The sequence below is a fragment of the Hevea brasiliensis genome, chromosome 14 (genome assembly GCF_030052815.1).
Source record: "Hevea brasiliensis isolate MT/VB/25A 57/8 chromosome 14, ASM3005281v1, whole genome shotgun sequence".
Classification (NCBI taxonomy): domain Eukaryota; kingdom Viridiplantae; phylum Streptophyta; class Magnoliopsida; order Malpighiales; family Euphorbiaceae; genus Hevea; species Hevea brasiliensis.
In genome coordinates this window covers 86,094,900-86,116,483 of record NC_079506.1, presented here as the reverse complement: position 1 = coordinate 86,116,483, position 21,584 = coordinate 86,094,900, and the positions used below count along the sequence as shown (strand labels likewise).

At 35.5% G+C, this 21,584-nt stretch overlaps 1 protein-coding gene and 2 pseudogenes across 1 annotated transcript; all 3 read right to left on the bottom strand.

Annotated features, from left to right (window-relative positions):
• Positions 1-1,071: 1,071 nt before the first annotated feature.
• LOC110667053 (cucumisin-like) lies at positions 1,072-6,500 on the bottom strand. The gene is made up of 10 exons (XM_058133669.1): positions 6,402-6,500; positions 5,686-5,777; positions 3,909-4,000; positions 3,576-3,819; positions 2,971-3,481; positions 2,757-2,860; positions 2,423-2,641; positions 2,216-2,327; positions 1,917-2,130; positions 1,072-1,604 (listed from the first exon to the last, which is right to left on the bottom strand). The coding sequence occupies exons 1-10, from the start codon at positions 6,498-6,500 to the stop codon at positions 1,072-1,074; spliced, it is 2,220 nt and encodes a 739-aa protein (XP_057989652.1).
• A 3,400-nt stretch (positions 6,501-9,900) lies between these two features.
• Positions 9,901-13,381, bottom strand: LOC110667057 (cucumisin-like; annotated as a pseudogene).
• Positions 13,382-17,171: 3,790 nt separating this feature from the next.
• On the bottom strand, positions 17,172-21,026 carry LOC110667106 (cucumisin-like; annotated as a pseudogene).
• Positions 21,027-21,584: the final 558 nt, after the last annotated feature.

Sequence of the window (21,584 nt, the reverse complement as noted above, 5' to 3'; positions counted from 1 at the left end):
GAAAGAGGATGATGATCAGGTTAAACAAAAAAAATAAAGATTTTAATGTTGTTTAACTTGATTATTTTTTTTTTTTTGCGATAAAATGCTCCAATTGGGAGCTGAACTTAAGATAACTTAAAAAATGACTCGAGTATTATTGAATTAAAAGCTCATTGACAACTTTATTTGATTATTTTATTTAATTTTTTAATTATTATTGTTGGTAAAGGGTGTTTTTGAAATTTCACATTACTGCTTGGACTAATGGAAAAATGCAAAATGTAATAGAAGGAATAATGCAATAATGAAACTTTTATAAGGATAAATTAGTTCGACTTTAAAAATATAAAGATTGATTCATTAATATTTTGTATTCTTTTTAGATTAAGTGGTAATTCACTTTCTTTTCAACTCTTTTACTTAATGGTGTTTGATTCACCTTTTGAATAAAATAGATATTTGATAGACACTCTAAAAACTGCAGTTGATAGCGAATAGACTATTTTATATCAGCAATATTTTTAGAGTTGATGAATCATCAGCTCGTAATTGATTTGATTTTATTTTATTTTTAGATTATATTATATTGTAAAATTTATTAATTACAAAATTTTTGTGTCTTTAAATTAATTTGTTATATCTATAAATTATTTAGAATTATAATATATAATAAATAAAAAAGTTATAAATAATAATTACAGTGTTCATTCTTATATACTTAAAGAATAATTATATTTTTAATTCTTTTATATGTTAAATAATACGTTTATTTTTAATAATATTATAAATAATATGGTATATGTTATTGTTAGTTATTTTACATAATAGCAATATATCAACAACTAAACCAGCTCCTTAGTCCTATCATTGAACTGGAACTTGTGACTTCTTTTTCATTTGTCGATTATGGCAGCAGTGATGCCTTTGTTGGATTTTTTTTGTCTTCTCTATAACTAAAAGATTAATTAGTTTGGTTGTTGAAAGTTTTTTATATTACAGAAAATCTCATAAACATTCAATTTTATTCCATTCGATACAAAAGGTACTTTTATTTGTTGGGTTTAGTTTGGAAGGACTGACAATTCCAAACTACTGAGAAGGATGGATAACATGTGCTAAAATAGGACTTCTTACTTGATGCACCCCATCATCCCAAGTCAAGGAACCTGAGATTGCAGAATTGTTTAATACGGCTTCAACTATCACAACAAAGGATTGCTTTTCCCCAAGAGATTTGAAGGAAAGAACATTTGGTTGAACTTGGATGTCAAGTACTGATGGAGCTTCTACAATTGCCTTGTACGTAGATGGTGCTGATCCAACATTCGTGACAGTTCTGTGAAATATGCGACTTACAGATTGCCCTGACAGTGCAGACAGAGCGAAAGATGGGTAGTTTAGATCCCAAACTGTTCCATTTGTTTCTTCAGAACATGAACTGTTGTCTCCAGTTACAAGCTTAAGTTGTGTAGCATTATACCCTTGTCCGCATAAAAATTTAACATAATCGATCTCTTCAGCGTCATATACTAGTCCAGGGTCAGTAGCATTGACAGGATTTATATGACCTGATCCATAAGCAAACTCTGCATCGATATTAGTTGTAGCACTCATGGAATAAGCTGCAAAGAACAGTAAAAGAAAGAAGGGTCATTCACGCATGATAGAATAACACCATAGTATCTGGAAAAAATTTCAATGAGTGGTGAATCTAATCAGCATCTAAACTAGAACTCGCTTGCAGAAAGGGCCTCTCCAGCGTGAAGCTAGTTGTTTCCAGTACCCCCCTACTTTTCTTTAGAGAGATTGTTTCTAGGATTTGAACCAGGAGAAGATGTAAGAAATAGTTATGTTTAAGCATTGATTGTCTATCATTTTTATGCATCATAATATTATTGATATATTTTTTTTCTCATTGCAGATCTAACCATTACCTGTAGTCATTAAAGCGGATTTGATGGCAGCAGGAGACCATGTTGGGTGAAAGGACTTGACATAAGCAGCTGCACCAGATGCATGTGGGCAAGACATGGATGTACCAGAGATTATGTTGTATGGAACTACTCTATGATCCCATTCTGATCCTGTGACAGTGGTAGCTTCGGACCATGCTGCTAAGATGTCCACTCCAGGGGCTGTTAGGTCAGGCTACAAATGATAAAGAAGTCACTCACAAATAGAGGGGGAAAAAGTACAATACATAAGAAAGAAAAGGTGAAATTCTTCAATTCACCTTGAGAATGTCGGCTGTTATGGGATTAGGTCCCCTTGAAGAGAAGGAAACAACATAGGGGGCTAATTCATCTTTTTCTTCGAAGCTCTTGAATATTGTTGCAGTTGGATTGCTGGCAAATTATCAAACGAACTCTATTGAATCAATACTATATATTAGAATTATATGTTTCTCAATAATGAACGAGTCAAAGTACATTGAGAATACCCTGTAGTGTTTATGTACTTCAAAATGTTAGCTGAATCCTCTGAGCTTACTGGGGAAACTGGTAAAGGGAAGGCAAAGGCCACATCAGTGTAAAATCCTTGCTCCATAACCGAGCCAACAGCACCAGCAGCAATTGGCCCACTTCCAAAATTGAGAGAATCACAAAGAACAATTTTTCCTTGCACCAAAGTCTTGTTCAAGGAGCCTAGGGTGCAATATCTGCAATTCACGATCAACCTTGTATGTTAGGCAAATTGTCATGCCATGGATTGTAAATCAACAGTTTGCATCAAAAGATTATGCATTTAACATCTTTAATTTAGCTTCCTTTTACCTGGAATAGGTACCATTGTGTTCTGAAGTCACATTTGGTGCATCTCCACCGTAGATGATTGGGTATTCAGAGTTTTGAGGCGTAAAAGTATTTATGGAGAGTCCCTATATAGGAGGAATATCGTATTAATTATGGTAGGGTTGAATGACCAATTAAAACAAAAGATAAATCAATCAATTGGCCTACATCAAGAGACTGGAGCATGCATACTCACCTGATAAGCTGCTTCATTACCTAACTTTACTTGGGTCACATACTTTCTGTCTATGGTGCTAGCAGCGACAGAAAGAGACCAAGGTGAACAATTAGAAATTGATCCGGGTTCTGGGCCATCATTACCAGCAGAATTGGATGTGAGTATGCCATTCTTCATTGAATGGAAAGCTCCAATTGCTATTGAATCTTCAAAATAGTCCATAGGCCACCCTCCAACTGAAAGTGATATTATATCTACTCCATCGGCAATAGCATCATCAAATGCTGCAAGAATGTCAGCATCCCAACAGCCATTAGACCAACATATCTTGTACACAGCAATTCGAGCAGAAGGAACGCCTCCTCGAGCAGTCCCTGAACCAAGACCTAGTAAGCTTGCTTCGCTAACAATGTTCCCTGCTGCTGTTGATGCAGTGTGACTCCCATGGCCTTCTGAATCTCTGGGTGAAGCAAAGTCTCCAGGGGGGAGTTGTCCTTCAGCGTAATAGTATCGAGCTCCAATTATTTTGCTGTAAATGTAAGAAAAAAAAAAGTTAAAAGATATGAAACCAATACATGCTTGGTATGTGCTTCTGTAAGTTCTGTAGCAGTTATAAGATTTACTTGTTGCAAGTGAAGTTTGAGGAGTTTTGGCAAGTGCCCTTCCATTTGGCTGGAGGTGGACCAAATCCTTCATCATTAAAACTTTCAGATTCAGGCCAAATCCCTGTGTCGAGCATTCCAATAACGAAATCACTTTCTTGAGTTGATCTTGTAACATTTTGGGGAAACCCCATGAAGGTCCAAGACCTTGTCGTGTGGAGTTTCTTCATTTTACTAGGGAACACTGACACTACACCTTCCATGCCTGGAAAAAAAATGTAACATCAAGATTACTATATCTTATATGGGTTTTCTTTTCTGTTTTAAAATAATATTTGTAGTGGGTGCACCCACCAGCCAGTTTCTGCTTCTCATCTTCAGTCAATTTAGCAACAAAACCATTAAAACTCCTATGGTAGCTGTGCAGCAAAAAATCTGACGCACCACTGATGAATGCAATCCATTTAGAGAGTTAGCTTTCACCTCAATTGTCATATTAGAAAATATTTGATTATTTTGTTTATTCTTTTGTCTATTATAGGAAATACTACCACACTGTAATCTTTCAAATTAACATATATAAAGGCAAAAACCTGTTGCTGCCAAAAAATAATAATAATAATAATAATAATAATAATAATTCTGTTAGAATTATTACTCAAAATCCTAGTGGGATTTGGAGAGACTTTTTCCTAATTAGAGTGGGAGAAATATTTCTCAATAGAATAGATGAATATTTCTTATATAAAGTAGAACTCTTATTTTAGTATTATTCCTAAATTGAGTGGGACTCTTAATTAGATTATGATTGAGGGAATTATCGCTGTAAATAGGAGAATGGTGAACAAGGTTATTTGGCTTTCAACCCATGAAGTGAGGCTGTCATCCATTATAGAGAGGAGCTTTGCCAATTGATGAGGATTTGGCTTTGCCCATTGCAGTGGAAAGAGAATTCGGCCTAAGGTAGAGTAAGGACATAGAATTATTATTGTTGATAGTGGAAAATGGCATGTCCGTGGATTTAGCCCTATGTGCAGAGGGTGAATCACATAAATATTGATATTTTGTGTGTTTGCTTTATTTATTTGCAGTTTACAAGCTTTCGTAGTACACAACAAATTGGTATCAAGGATGATCTTGGTGAGTTTGGTTAAAGGTGGAGCTGCTGCGACATGTAGAAAGTTGCACATGCAACAATGGTGATGGTAGAGAGTTGAATTTAAGGTGGAACTCTTGATGCAAAATTAAGATGGTTGATGGCGCAAAAAATCTTTTGAAGAAAGAAACAAGTTACACCCAAGATAAATATTGGCGAGATTGATGATTTGAAGGGTTCAAGCTCAAGCATTGAGATTTGATGAAACCCAAGAATTCGAGGTATACAATGGTTTATGGATTTTGAGTCAAGGTGGAGATTGTTAGAATTATGACTCAAAATCCTAGTAGGATTTGGAGAGACTTTTTCCTAATTTGAGTGAGAGAAATATTTCTCAATAAGATAGAGGAATATTTTCTATATAAAGCTTATTTTTAGTGTTATTCCTAAATTGAGCGAGATTAGGACTGGGGGAATTAACACTATAAATAGGAGAATGGTGAACAAAATTATTTGGCTTTCAGCCCATGGAGTGAGGCTGTCACCCATTGTAGAGAGGGGTTTTGCCAATTGCTGAGGATTTGGCTCTACCCATTAATGAGGGGCACTTGCCTAAGGTGGAGTAAGGATATAGAATTCAAGAGGAAGGAATTATTGTCTATTGGTGAGAGGGTTCTTACCCATATAGTTGAAGGTAATGTTGTAATAGTAAATATATTAGTTATGTCAAGAGAAGACCGAAAGAGACTAACTAATATATTTACTATGAGCAGTTTGATGTAATTTGGGTTCTCTTGGGTGTAATTATGTTTATGGATAGTATAGCTTTGAGCTTGTAATGATGATTTATTATTGTTGATAGTGGAAGACAGATGTCCGTGGATGTAGCCCTATATAGAGAGGGTGAATCACATAAATATTGATATTTTGTGTGTTTGCTTTATTTATTTGCAGTCTACACACTTCCGCAATGCACAACAAATTCCAAGTTACTTCTTTAGCCCATGAATTCTAAAGTATGGTTAAAGTGTTAACCTGCCAACAACTTCTTGTAGCATGTGGGCATGAAGAGATGATGCAGCGAAAAAACCACCCTTTGGACGGTCCCCCATGTACACAATATAAATCTGCATGAACAACATTGCAAAGTGCTAATCAAGTGAGTTGACTCGAGTATCTGCTATTTGTTTTGTGGTGAAAATATAATATATCATGATCACTATTGCTACTATGAAGTGAAATTAAAATTTTTGTTGGCTCTTATGCGATGGCCCGTAGGATAAGTGAGGTGGTAACATTTAAGATTGTTATCAGAGAAAGAATTCCATTTGTAGTTCAACCATTTGATCTAGGGGAGAAAAAAGAATCCAAATTAAGCAGCCTACAGTGGGGACCAACGAGGAATAGCTACAAGGCTAGAGGTTTAGTCAATGAGCTTAACTAATCAGCAATGTACTGACTTGTAACAAAAAGCTTTCATGTATGAGCATATTGAACCCATTTCTATGTGTGCCAATAAAGCCATAGGGGTATGGTGTTATTGTTAAGCTTAATCAACAGTGCAAGAAAAATTGTGAAAGCTTAGCTATATATTAAGAATATATATAGTCATCAAATTCATGCTAGATTCTTGAAAGCAGCTAGGATGACAATTGTAAATGTTTATGTGCTCAAAGAGTTCCACTTGGACAAAAGTAGAAGTCATTGAATTCATAGAAAGACAGCAAGAAACATGAGAGATAATTAGATGCCTGTCGATTTTCTTCGGATACTGCATGGCCGCTGATGAACAGAGTACAAGTGAGGCTTATTAAGAGAAGCCAAATCAGGTTGGAATGTTGACATGCCATTTGAGTAATAGGAATTGCTTTGTTGTGTAGGAGTTTCATGCATATGTGGAAAATAGAGTAGTCCTTTTATAGAAGCAAAAAACTCAAGTTGCTCCCATAGGTTTCTCAGACATGTTTTGTTAAGATCGTCAACCTAAGGAATTGAAAGTCCTTCCAAAACCATTCTAGTTTGAAAAGGAAAAGACAAATATTCCACATAGGTATGATGTGATTTGTGGAAATTAAAGTGTATCTCAAAAAGTCAAATTTTTAGCAAACTTGCCAACAAGACATATCAAATATCAAGGATTTTAATGTTTCTCCCTTGCATGTCCGAAGCACAGGTAGAAGAATCGGAAAGAGTAAGCATCAAGGTTGAACACAGAACCATAGGGCAAAGCAAAGCAAGTTCTTATATCATATTAGTTCATCAATAATCAACGATCTTTTAAACCGCTAGAAATTCGATTATAAAAGCTTATGATCAGCAGTCTCTAAGGGCACAACCCGGTGGTAAAGGCTTAGCATTTCTGTTGGAAGGTCTCATGTTCAATTCTGCCTGCCAGATGAGATAACAGTTTTTTGAGAATTTAATTTCCTGTAGCTCAACATGATGAATTGAGTTAAGAAAAAATTACTATTTAGTCCCTCTATTTTAACGAAACTAACTACTTGATCATCTCATTTTAAAAAATACATTAAATAGTCCTTATATTTTTATTTTGTTTACTTTTTAGTTCTTCCTTCTAGTTTAAATCAAATTATTTGTTAATCAATGTATTCAAAGGAGAAAGAAATTATTTTTATTGGGACTAAATATTCCAAGGCTTAGAAAATAGGACTATATAGTTGTCCTTTTCAAACTACAGAAACTAAATGAAATGATTAGAGGAACTAAAGAGTAATGGAATAAAATTTTAGGGACTAACTAATTTATTTTTTAAAATAGGGGGACTAAGTAATTAATTTTATTAAAATAGAGGGGCTAAATAATAATTTTTCCTTAAGTAAAAAAAGCTTTGTTTGACCTTTTTTTTTTTATAAATTTTCCTTTATGCAATCAAATTAAGTAATAGGGCTTTGTTTGACTTTTTCCCCCTTTATGTTATAGTAACAAATAACAATACCCCCAAGCAAAAGTCAGAAATAAAAGAGTATCATAAGATATCCAAGACGTACCGTCAGGACCGATTTATATCTTTCGCTTTGCTAATATTGTGTGCAAATAATGAAATAGACAAATCACCAACTTCTTTGTATTTGGATTTTGCTAAACATCCAGTTGATCAATTCTATTTTCCTTGAATCAATATCTTGAAACTATCAAGATACCAGTGAAAAATATATATTTAAGTCTATATTCTGTTAGAGCTAAAAGTTAAATACAGCATTGTAACACAAGTCAACAATGCCCCCAATGAAAGTATATATGACTACAGTTTTGATTCATCTAATTAACATGAGATGAACATTTCAAACTTTGGTATTGTCATATGTACTTGCTTATTAACAGGTGATCCTGCTGCATTCAACATTGGCCAGGCAATAGTGATTGAAAATCACTATATAAAGACAATAATATATCATTGGTATCTAAGGTGCCACTACAACTGTTTAGCTTTCTAGCTTTGGAAAAATTTCATTGCCTAAGGATGTAAACTTTGTTCCAAAAGCCATTGGCAACAAAATATTTTTGTAGCATCTACATGGAGAAATCATTGTTGCCAAAGGTTATAGACAAAGTTCATACGATAAAATCTTTAAATGAACTTTGTCATCTAATAGCAATAATTTCTTCATGCACCTGATGCAAGGGTGGATTGCCAAAAGGGTTGATATTTCTTGCAAATTAAATAACAAAGTAGCTGAGTCTTCCATGACAGCTTATTTCAATACACACTTGCCCCTTTTATTTTTTATTTTTTATTTTTTCGCTAGGTAGACTCTTCTCAATTATATTCAAACTCAAATTCACAAAATTTTACTATCATAAAACATCATAAAAATGAAACTGAATCAAGATAATATCTGCTATCTCACTGGTGAAATAGAGACGAGAATTGAAGAAGTACCTAGTTGAGTTGAGATAGTCCAAAACATTAGTTCCATCATTCACACTTAACATGGAAACTGTAATGCCCTTACTCAAACTATTAGAGGAATTGTTTGCTTTAGCCCACTCCATTCTGAGTCTTATGGTTTTGTCTCATAGGTGGAATGAAAAACTTCCCAGAAGGTCACCCGTCCTAAGATTTCTCTTAAGCGAGAGCGCTTAACCTCCGGAGTTATTCAAACTCTCCAGACCATTCTACCAAAAGGTGCCTCTTGTGATTAGTTTTTCCCCATTTCAATATATGATTCGGTTCATTCCTGCCCTTCATTTGGACAAGGGCACCAATGAGCCTTGCCCTCCCAGAGGACCGCTCCAGCCGAAACCTTCCCTTTTTGCACGGGATATTACAAGCTCACCAGCTTCCTCCTGGTTCATCCCCAAACCACATATCTACTAGAGAGGGTCCGACCCTGATACCATCTGCAATGCCCCTGCTTCAACCACTAGAGGAATTGTCTGCTTTGGCCCACCCCATCCTGAGCCTCACAGTTTGTCCCATAGGTGGAATGGAGAACTTCCTAGGAGGTCACCTATCCTAGGATTTCTCTTAAGCGAGTACGCTTAACCCCGGAGTTCTTCCAACTCTCCAGGCCATTCCACCAAAAGGCGTTTCTAGTAATTAGTTTTCTCTCATTTTAATGTATGTTTCAATTCATTCATGCCCCCCATTTGGATAAGAGCACCAGCGAGCCTTACCCTCCCAGAGGACCGCTCCAGCCGAGACCTTCCCTTTCCGCACAGGATGTTACAAGAAATGGATAAACAGTAGCTGAAGGCCACATCTTCATATCCATTTTGCATTCCAGCTGCAATATTGTCTATTGCCATTTGCTGGATTTTCTTTATTGTCAATATCACAAAGAACAATTCTACCTGCTAACAGAGTCTTGTTAAAGTTGTACTAGGTAGCAATACCTGCAGTTCATGATAATCTCCACACATTATGTCATCCATACTCGTCTCAAATCTGTTTATAAATACTCAAGTCTCATATAATAAGACAAGAATTGGTACCAAATTTAAACAGAAAAAAAAAATATTAGAAATGTCTAGAGATACTGTAATAGTGACATGAAATTTTTTTTTTTTCTGAAATATGTTAATGTGGTATGTCTATTTTGAAGCTATGGAATGTATCTGTACGTCACATTATCTGCACCGATACATTTATTGAATCCATGATAGCGCTATAATTTTCCTAAGTTGTAGTCCATGCACGCAATAATTCTCTCAAACACCAACAGAACCATTATTTTCAACTCATCCCAAGTCATTTATTTCCTCCTTCTTGGTAGTGCAGTTGGTTGATTCTTGCAGGCCAATTTTCACAAGTTGTATTGAATCAATGACAGTTTTATTACAAATAGCGTGTTACATTTGATACAGAAGATACTGAGTTTATTTGTTTGTTTAGTTTGGAAGAAATGGCAATTCTAAACTACACTGAAGGATGGATAACATATGCTTTAATAGGACTTCTCACTTGATGCACTCCATTATCCCAAGTCAAGGAACCAGAGATTGCAGTTGTATTTAATGCAGCTTCAACTGTAACAACAAAGGATTGCTTTTCGCCAAGAGACTGGAAGGAAATAACATTTGGTTGAACTTGTATATTAAGTCCTTCCGTAGGATTTACAATTGCCTTGTAAGTAGATGATGAGGACCCAACATTTGTGACAGTTCTGTGAAAGATGCGAGTTACAGATTGCCCAGACAGGGTAGATAGAGCGAAAGAAGGGTAGTTTAGATCCCAAACTGTTCCATTTGTTTCTTCAGAACATGTGCTATTGTCTCCAGTCACAAGTTGAAGTTGTGTTGCGTTGTACCCTTGTCCACACAAAAATTTAACATAATCAATCTCTTCAGCATCATATACTAATCCAGGATCAATGGCCTTTACAGGGTTTATATGACCTGATCCATAAGCAAACTCTGCATCAGAGTTAGCAGCAGTGGTCATGGGATAAGCTGCAAAGAACAGTAAAGCAGCAAGGGTCAGCCACGCATGATAGATTGATTAATGCCATAGTTGAGCCCAATTGATGAGCATTTTGAAAAACTTTGAATGCTGAACTAGTAAGAATCTGAACTAGAACTTAGTTGCACAAAGGGTGCATCCAGTGCATGAGGCTCCCCGTTTGCAGTAGTCAGGAAGAGTCATCTACAATATACGTATTTTACCCTGGTTCTTTGGAGAGGTTGTTTCCAGGACTTTAACCCATAAAAGATGTAGGAAATAGTTAAATCAAAATATGCAACATAGAATAGAAGTGTTGATCGTTTAACCATGTTTAAACACCATAATTTTATTGAATTGGTGCAAGTTAATAGATGTTTTCAGTTGAGACTAAACCATTACCTGTCGTCATTAGGGCAGATTTGAGGGCAGCAGGAGACCATGTTGGGTGAAATAACTTGACATAAGCAGCTGCACCAGACGCATGTGGGCAAGACATGCATGTACCAGAAATTATGTTGTACGGAACTACTCTTTTATCCCATTTTGATCCAGTTACAGTAGCAGCTTTGGACCATGCTGCTAAAATGTCCACTCCAGGGGCTGTCAGGTCAGGCTGCAAATGATAAAGAAGTCACTCACAAACAGAGGGAAGAAAAAATAAATAAAAGCATGGGATATAAGAATGAAAATGGAGAATTCTGCAATTCACCTTGAGAGTGTCATCTGTTATTGGACTAGGTCCCCTTGAAGAGAAGGAAACCACATATGGAGCATATTCATCTTTATAATCAATGCTCTTCAATATCGTTGCAGTTGGTTCACTGGTAAAATATCAAACAAACTCCATTCAACTAATATTTCATACTAGCCATTTATGGGACATTTTCTCTGTAGTCTCACTAGTCAAACTGCCAATGAAATTTGAAAATACCTAGTTGAGTTTAAGTACTTCAAAATAGCAGCTGAAGTCCCTGCAGTTACTGCAGAAACTGGTAAAGGGAAACTGAAAGCCACATCATTGTAGAATCCTTCCTCCATGATGAAGCCAACAGCACCAGCAACTATTGGCTCCTCTCCATCACTGAGAGAATCACAAAGAACAATTTTTCCTCTTACCATAGTCTTGTTCAAGGTATCAGGATAGCAGTATCTGCATTCCATGATAAAATTTGCATGTTATATCAAAGGATTATGGTTTCAACTTCTTCAATTTACCTTCCTTTTACCTGGAATAGGAGCCATTGTAACTGGCAGTTGTATTTGGTGCGTCTCCACCATAGATGACAGGGTATACAGAGTTTTCAGGCGTAAAAGTATTTATGGAAATTCCCTATATTTGGGGAAAAAAAAAATCTTATTACTGTTATGGTTCAATGACCAATTAAAAGATAAGACACATTAATCAATTGGCCTCCATAGCATGCATACTAACCTCATAAAATAATCCATTACTTAACCACACCACAGTCAAAAACTTTCGGTCTATGGTGCTAGCAGCCACAGAAAGCGACCAAGGTGAACAATTAGAGACTGATCGAGGACCTGGGCCTTCATTGCCAGCAGAATTGGATGTGAGGATGCCATTCTACATTGAATGGAAAGCGCCAATTGCGATTGAATCTTCAAAATAGTCCATAGGCCACCCTCCAACTGAAAGAGATATTACATCAACTCCATCTGCAATAGCATCATCAAATGCCGCAAGAATGTCGGCGTCTGAACAGCCAAAATACCAACGTATTTTGTACACAGCTATACGGGCTGAAGGAACCCCTCCTCAAGCAGTTCCTGAGCCAAGGCCTAGTAAGCTGGCCTTGCTAACTATGTCCCCCGCTGCTGTTGAGGCAGTGTGACTCCCATGGCCTTCTGAATCCCTAGGTGAAGCAAATTCTCCAGGGGGTATTTTTCCTTCAGTGTGATAGTATCGAGCTCCAATTATTTTGCTGTGAGTGCAATCAAAAATGTTGAAAGGCTATTAGAAACCAATATAGGCATGATGTGTTCTTTTGTAACTTACGTTGCAGTGTTAAGATTTACTTGTTGCAAGTGAAATTGGAGGATTCTAGGCAAGTGCCCTTCCATTTGGCTGGAGGGGGACCAAAACTTTTGTCATTGAAACTTTCAGATTCAGGCCAAGTCCCTGTGTCAAGCATTCCAATAATGATGTCACTTTCATTAGTTGATCTGGTAACATTCAGGGGGAACCCCATGAAGGTCCAAGACCTTGTTGTGTGAAGTTTCTTCTTTTGACTAGGGAACACAGATACCACGCCTTTCATGCCTGAAAATAATAGCACCAAAAATTTCATCAACATTACTAAATCTAATGCGGGTATCCTTTTCTGTTTCAACTTTCAACATTTAATATTTGTACACACAACAGTGGGTACACCCACCTGCCAGTTTCTGCTTCTCCTCTTCAGTCAATTTAGCAACAAAACCATTGAAACTCCTATGGTAGCTGTGCAGCAAAAAATCTGAAGCACGACTGAACAATGCAATTCATTTAGAAAGTTAGCTTCTTCATTAACCTCAATTACTTGTTATAATTGGACAAATTTGATTATTTTGTTTATTCTTTAGATATCTATTACTGGACATACGACCACAACTATCATGACCAATTTGAAATTGACACATTTGAAGGCAGCAACCAAGTGCTACCTGAAAAATTTTTCATCATAAGTGTCTTCTTTATCCCTTGAAATCTAAGGTATGGTTAAATGTTAACCTGCCAACAACTTCTTGTAGCATGCTGGCATGAAGAGATGCTGCAGAAAAATCACCCTTTGGACGATCTCCCATTTACACAATATAGACCTGCATCAACAAAATTGCCAAATGCTAATCAAGTGATTCAGTAACCTTTGTGGTATATGTTTTCTAGTGAAAATATAATATAAATTTTCATCATTATTACTAATAAGGGTAACTAAAACTTTTGTAGTTCAAAAATTAGATCTAAAATATTAAAAAAATAAAAATAAAAGAATAAGAAGTAAGCCGCCTGCAGATAGAACCTAGAAACAATATATATAAGGCTAATGGTTTTGGTCACCGAGCTTAATTATTCACCAATGCAGTAACAACCAACATTTCTAGGCTTTCAATGAAAGATATATAAAATATTGAAACCCATATCTTCACATGAAATTTCTTTCAGGTGTACCAATAAACCATAGGGCTTGTAGGTTTACTATTTTGAAGCTTCATTAATTAACAATGTGCCTGATCAAGGGTGAAAGTACCTATTTTGAGCAAAGTCATCAAATAAATGCATGATTTCTGCAAATAGTCACCAATTATGTGTATTTATATGCTCAATGAGTTGCAGTATGGCAAAAACAATAATTAAATGAAAGTATTAACACAAGCCATCAAATTGAAATAGAACATCAAGAAACAAGGGAGAGAATGTCAAGAAACATGGGAGATGTAATTAAATGCCTTCCGATCTTCTTGAGATGTTCCATGGCAGCTGATGACAAGAGTAAAGGTAAGGCTTATTAGGAGAAGCCAAGTAAGATAGGAATGTTGACATGCCATTTTAGGAGGTTCCCTTGCATAAGAGTATTTTTGTGCATACGGGAAAGAACAGAACATGACTTAATTTATAGAAGCAAACAAGTCAACTTCCTCCCATAGGGTTCTCAGACATGTTTATTTGTTAAGCACGTCAACCAAGAAAATGCCTACCAAAGCTGGCTAGTTATACCATCTTGTTTTAATTTAGAAAGCATATGACAAATAGTCCACTTAATAATCATATGCTAGGAGGAAATGCCAAATGTCCCAAAAACTTAAATTGTTAGGGAACAACAATGCATATCAGATTATAAGGATCTTAATGCCCCTCCCTTGCATGTCCAAATCACAAGTAGAAGAATCGAAAGGGGTAGACTGCACTGATAAACAACATAAGAGTAGGTGTTCAAGGTCGAACGTAGAACCAGAGAGCTCATTAAGTTATGATATCATATTAGTTCATTATCAATCTAAAAGTTTGAACATCTAGGAAATGGATTATAAATGCGTATAATCTGATATTACTTTTTTTTCTTCTTTTTTTTTCTATTGTAACAATAACAAAAGGAAAATAAAAAAAAAAAGGCAAATTTAGCAAAATAATCCTAAATAAAATTGAATCTGAAGACATCCAAGTCATATTGTCAGTATCAATTGATATGTTTTTCTGTGCTAATATTATGTCATCTACATACAGATACTTCTTTAACTCTTTTTGTATTTGGCTTTTTTGAAGTGCCCTGTTGATCTGCATTGGTTTTTACATTTTTTATTTTTCTTGAACAAGTTGTGTTGACACTATCAAGACGACGATAATGAAAAATACTGAAGTCTGTAACCTGTTAAAGATAAAAATTATATATAGCAGTGTAACGCCACAATGCCTGCCCCAATGAAAGTATAAAAGTACAGTTGTACTTCTAATTAATATGAGATTACCCTTTCAAACTCTGGCATTGTCATCTGTATTTGCTTGTTTTCTCGAACGTAGGCCAAGCATTCATGTTGGAAAATCTCTATAAGACGAGAATATATTGTTGTTATCTAAGGTGCAACTTCTCAGCTGGTATTTGCAAATTTCATATTTCATTCACTTAGGCAGTAAATTTGGCTCCTAAAGCCATTGGCAACAAAATATTTTTGCTGCATCTACATGGGGAAATCACTTTTGCCAGTCTATAGACAAAGTAGATAGGATAAAATTATTTGTTTCTTAAAAACTTAATAGAAAATAAACATTATCATCCAATAGGAATTATTCCTTTAGGCATTTATCGAAGGTGCAGGATTATTTCTACTGGTGATTGAACTTGGCCAACACCAAGCATCAAATTCAGTTCTTTTCTTTGTGGTTTGCTGAGTGGTAACCTAATTAGGAAGATAAAATTTATTGCAGGTTAACATACAGAAGGTAAAGTTAGGGCTTCCATTCTTGAAAACTAAATGAACAAATTTACTCAGTCTTCCATAACAGTTCATGCCATTGGTGAAATATCATTAGAAATAAAACTGAATTAAAATCTTTAAGTGCAATCTCACAAGTGTTAGTAGAGAAGGGATACCTGGTTGAGTTCAGAAACTCCAAAATATCAGTTCCATCGCTGCCACTTAACGTGGAAACTGATAAAGAGCAGCTAAAGGCCACATCTTCATCTCCATTCTGCATTGCTGCAGCACTTGTTTACTTATAAACGAAAGACAGTAAGCGCCGGGTTGTTTTCCCTCACACAATGACAACCTATTCAAACAAGCTAGTGGGCATTCATCAGAGAAAGTGAATGCTCATTTGAACGAAACTCAGACTAGAATTAGATTATAAATACATGAGGTGCGTGAAGCAAACTCAGATGGCGAGCGTAAGTTTACCGAACCGGACCGAATCAATCCAATTTTGAGTTAAACCGAAATTTTATTAACTTTAAAAATAGTAATTGAATTAAAATGGAGAAAAAATCAAATTAAATCAAAATAAAATAAAATATTTGGTTTTTTAATTATTTGTCATTGAATTAATTAAAAAATATAATATATATTTTATATTATTAATTATTAATTTATTTATCAAATTAAATTGAATTAAATTGAGAATTAAAACTCAAAAATTATAAAATTATTAATTAAAAATTAAATGGAATATAATTCACTTTTATCAGAAGAATAAAATTTTATAGATTTGATTCTGTTACGACTGAATAATATATTCAAGGATACTGAGTATATTACATCAATTATTATATACACTGATATGTTATTGTATCCACGATAGTTTTATAATTTTCCTATGATGAAAATCTATGCACCCAATAAATTCTACCAAATACTAACAGCATGATAGTTTTATCTTCTTCTTGGTAGTGTTGTTTATAAAATGGTTTATGTTAGGATTACAAATCCCACATCGAACATATAAAAATGAAAGGTTAAATTTAAGTAGTTAGAATGTAATATTGATTTAGTTAATCGATTTAATGTGTAAAATAATTAATTATTTATTTAAGTTACATTAAAATTAATTAATATGTAATTTGACTACCACCGTCTCCAAATTTAAAATGATATCAAAGTTTGGACTAAATTATAAGTTTTAACCACTATAAAATTGTATAATTAGACTCATATTAGGTTAAAAATATAGATTAATTATCAAGTAACAATCACGTGGTTACACTAAGGGTGCTAACTCATATTTGGAGAATATAAAAATGAAAGGTTAACTCTAAGTGGTTAGATTGTAACATTTCACTTGTCTGGTGTATAAAATAATTAATTACTTATATAAGTTCAAATTAAAAATGAATTAACATGTAACTTGCATCCTCTCCAAATTTAATAATGTATCACACATTTATAAAAATAATTAATTTCTTTTTAATTATGGAAGTGAGACTCACTTAAGTCTATCAAAGTTTTATTCACATGCTGTGTTACATTTGAAACCAAAGATAGTACATTATTATTATTATTATTATTATTATTATTATTATTGATAGAGGATTGGAGGAGTGGGTATTTGAATCTTACAACTGCAGGTGAGTGATGTGCACCCGACCATTATTTGTTTGGTTGGCTTGGAAGAAATGACAATTCCAAACTATGGTAAAGGATAGACATAATATGCTACAATAGGACTTCTCGCTTGATGCACTCCATCATCCCAAGTCAAGGAACCAAAGATCGCAGCTGCAGTTGTATTTAATGCAGTTTCAACTGTAACAACGAAGGATTGCTTTTCGCCAGGATAATGGAAGGACAAAACGTTTGGTTGAACTTGGATATTAAGTCCTCCTGGAGCATTTATAATTGCCTTGTAAGTAGCTGATAAGGACCTAACATTTGTGACAGTTCTATGAAAGATGCGAGTTACAGGTTGCCCTAATTGGGTCGATAGAGCGAAAGAAGGGTAGTTTAGATCCCACACAGTTCCATTTGTTTCTTCAGAAAATGTGCTATTATCTCCAGTCACAAGCTGAAGATGTGTAGAGTTATACCCTTGTCCAGACAAAAATTTAATATAATCAATCTCTCCAGCATCATATACTAGTCCAGGATCAATGGCCTTTACAGGATTTATATGACCTGATCCGTAAGCAAAATCTGTTACGCTGATAGCAGCAGTAGTCATGGGATATGCTGCAAAAAAAAAATTAGCAAGAAGGGTCAACCACAATTGATAGATTAATAGATGTGCTCTGTTGGAAATAAACCATTACCTGTCGTCATTAGAGCTGATTTGAGAGCAGCAGGAGACCATGTTGGGTGAAAGGACTTGACATAAGCAGCAGCACCAGATGCATGCGGGAAAGACATGGATGTACCAGAGATTATGTTGAATGGAACTACTCTATTATCCCATTTTGATCCCGTCACAGTAGTAGCTTCAAACCATGCTGCTAAAATGTCAACTCCAGGGACTGTTAGGTCAGGCTGCAAATGGTAAAGAAGTCACAAATAGATGAAGAGAAAAAAATTTATAAGATAAATAGAAACAAAATGGAGAAATCCTTCAGTTTTCCTCGATAATATCATCTGTTATTGGACTAGGTCCCTTTGAAGAGAAGGAAGCCACGTATGGAGCTGATTTATCTTCATATTCAACACTCTTCAATATTGTTGCTGTTGGTTCACTGGTAAATATCGAACAAAATTGACATAATGTAATTGTCTATATTGAACCCTCATCTGCATTCTCACTAGTGAACCAGTCAAAGAATTTTGAAATTACCTTGTTGAGTTCAAGTACTTCAAAATGTTAGCTGAATCCGCTGTGGTTACTGGGGTAACTGGTACAGGAAAACTGAAGGCCACATCTGTGCAAAATCCTTGCTGCATAACGAAGCCAGCGGCACCAGCAGCTGCCACCCAATCCCCATCATTGGTAGAATCACAAAGAACTATTTTCCCTTCTACCAAAGTCTTGTTCAAGGTGTTACGGTAGCAATATCTGCAGTCCGTAATAAACTTAGAAAGTGGAAGTGCGTATCAAAGTCTTATGGATTCAGCATATATAATTTTGTTTCATTCTACCTAGAATAAGAACCATTGTATCCTGCAGTTACGTTTGGAGCATCTGCAGCATAGATGATGGGATACACAGAGTTTACAGGATCGAAAGTGTTTATGGAGAGTCCCTATAGTAGAAGCAAATCATATGATTGTCATGGTTGAATGACCAATTCAACGAGAAGGCATATTAATGTATCAATTGGCCTGTATCAATAAACTGAAGCATACATACTCACCTAATAAACTTCTCCATTACCTAACTTCACTTGGGTCACAAACTTTCTGTCTATGGTACTGGCAGCCACAGAAAGGGACCAAGGTGAACTGTTAGAGATTGATCTAGCAGTAAGGCCTTCATTACCTGCAGAATTGGATGTGAGTATGCCATTCTTCATTGAATGAAAAGCTCCAATTGCAATTGAATCTTCAAAAGAGTCCATAGGCCACCCTCCAACTGAAAGAGATATTATATCAACTCTATCGGCAATAGCGTCATCAAATGCCGCAAGAATGCCAGCGTCTGAACAGCCAAAAGACCAACATATCTTGTCTACAGCTATGCGGGCAGCAGAAACTGCTCCTCAAGCAATCCCTAGTCCCTAAGCCAAGTCCTAGTAAGGTTTTCTTGCTAAGTACTAGCCCTGCTGCTGTTGATGCTGTATGAGTCCCATGGCCTTCTGAATCTCTCGGCGAAGCAAATTCTCCTTGGGTTATTCCTTCAATGATATAGTATCGAGCTCCAATTATTTTGCTGCGTGTGCATGCAAAAACATTAGAAGGTTAAAACCAATACTGTCGGGCATGATGTGTCCTATCGTAATTTGTAGCAGTTAGGATTTACTTGTTGCAAGTGAAATTGAAGGATTCTTGGCAAGTGCCTTTCCATTTGGCTGGGGTGGATCAGAATCTAAATTAAGAAAACTTTCGGATTCTGGCCAAATCCCTGTGTCTAGCATCCCAATAATGATGTCACTTTCATTTACAGATCTTGTTGAATTCAAGAAGAAACTCATGAAGTTCCAAGACCTTGTTATGTGGAGTTTCTTCTTTTGACCAGGGAACAGAGATGCTACACCTTTCATGCCCGAAATATAATAGCAACATAAATTACATTAAGATTCTTGCAGGTGTCCTTTTCTGTTACAACATGTTAACATATAATATCTGCATGTACATCAAAGGGAACGCCCACCTGCCGGTTTCTGCTTCTCCTCTTCAGTCAATTTTGCAACAAAACCATTGAAACTCCCATGGTAACTGTGCAGCAAAAGGTCTGAAGCACCGCTGATGGATGCAATCCTTTAGAGAGTTAGCTTCTTCCTTAGCCTCAATTATTTTTATATATTTTTTATTTATCTATTTGAGTGTTGAAAAAAAAATTTATGTTAATGAAGGAGAAGTATCTTATTGAATGAGTAATGAAAGGGGTATCAACTTCTTACTCAAAAACTTAGTAAAAAGATCCTATTTATATAACACCATAATAGTCTGTCTTACCTGTTGTGAATACATGGCATAATATATATGGTGAGACTCACATATAAAATAGATAAAACCTACCTTTGAATCCATGATAAATTAAGTCTAGGTAAGTTTTTCTCTCGTATTTTATTTTTGTTGCATAAATTAGCATCATTAGCTAATGGATTAAAAAATCTCCATAATACCTAAACATATTATATACAGAATCACATAATTATGAAAGTAAATGTAAATTTAACAAATAGATAATGACCATCTCAAATAAATGTTCAATTATCTCCAACATGTATAGAGGACGTATGCTACCACACCAACCATGATCAATTTGAAATTGACATATTTCAAGGCACCACCCTAGTCTGCTACCTCAAAAAATTCATCCTAAACGACTTGTTTAGCCCATGCAATCTAAAGTCAGGTTAAAATGTTAACCTGCGAACAACTCCTTGTAGCATGCTGGCATGAAGAGATGCTGCAGAAAGATCACCCTTTGGACAATCCCCCATGTACACAATATAGACCTGCAACACAGCATTGCTAAGTGCTAATCAAGTAATTCAAGTAACCTTTTGCTGTTTCATTAATTTAACAATGCCTAATCAAGGAATGAAAGCGTATATACGTAGCTATGGCAAGCAAAGTCATCAAATTCATGCATGATTTTTGTGAATAAGGCAACAATTATATGTGTTATTATATGCTCAAAAAGTTGCTGTACGTAAGACAAAAATAATAACTAAATGAAAGCATTAACAAAATTCATCAAATTGATCAATAGGAAACACAAGAATCATAAGAGATATAATCAAATGCCTTCCGATCTTCTTCAGATGTTCCATGGCAAGTGGTGACCAGAGTAAAGGTGAAGCTTATTAGGAGGAACCAAGTAAGATGGGAAAGTTGAAGTGCCATTTAAGTAGTACTTTAGTGCATGTGAAAGAACAGAACATAATTTTATGGAAGCAAAAAATGTCAACTTGCTCCCATAGGGTTCTCAGAAATGTTTTGTTAAGCACGTCAACAAAGAAAACTACTTCCAAAGCCTGCTAGTTACTCTTTCTTGTTTAGTTGAAAAAGGATATGAAAATTCCACATAATAACATGATATGTTACAAGGAAATGATGAATGTCCAAAATACTTAAATTGTTAGGAAATTGGCCAACAATGCATATCAGATGCTAAGGATATGGTATTGTCATATGTCACGACCCAACCTATGGGCCAGACCGGCACTAGGACCTGAGCCAGCCTAAAATCCCCGAGGCCCGTAGTAAGCCTAACTATTCCTCAACCCAAATCTAAGGCCCATTTGGGCCCAATTTCAAGAATTCAACCGGACAGAGTCCGGCTATAAAATGGACATTTTAACGGGGAGTTTTTGACTCACCCAACCTATAAACACAATATATAATCAATTGGGGAGCTCAGCTCACCTTCCACACACTCATAATAACATAAAGTCAAATGGGAGCTCAGCTCCCTCATCCAGTCCAACATACATGCATATAATAAGTTTAC

What these genes read in the sequence shown, in the direction of transcription:
- LOC110667053 (XM_058133669.1), bottom strand. Translation starts at nt 6,500, where the DNA reads ATGGCATGTCAACATTCCAACCTGATTTGGCTTCTCTTAATAAGCCTC. An exon ending in TGAGAAGCAGAAACTGGCTG is followed by an intron (nt 3,820 to 3,908) that starts GTGGGTGCACCC and finishes TTTTTTTTCCAG; the next exon opens with GCATGGAAGGTGTAGTGTCA. An exon ending in GTAATGAAGCAGCTTATCAG is followed by an intron (nt 2,861 to 2,970) that starts GTGAGTATGCAT and finishes CCTCCTATATAG; the next exon opens with GGACTCTCCATAAATACTTT.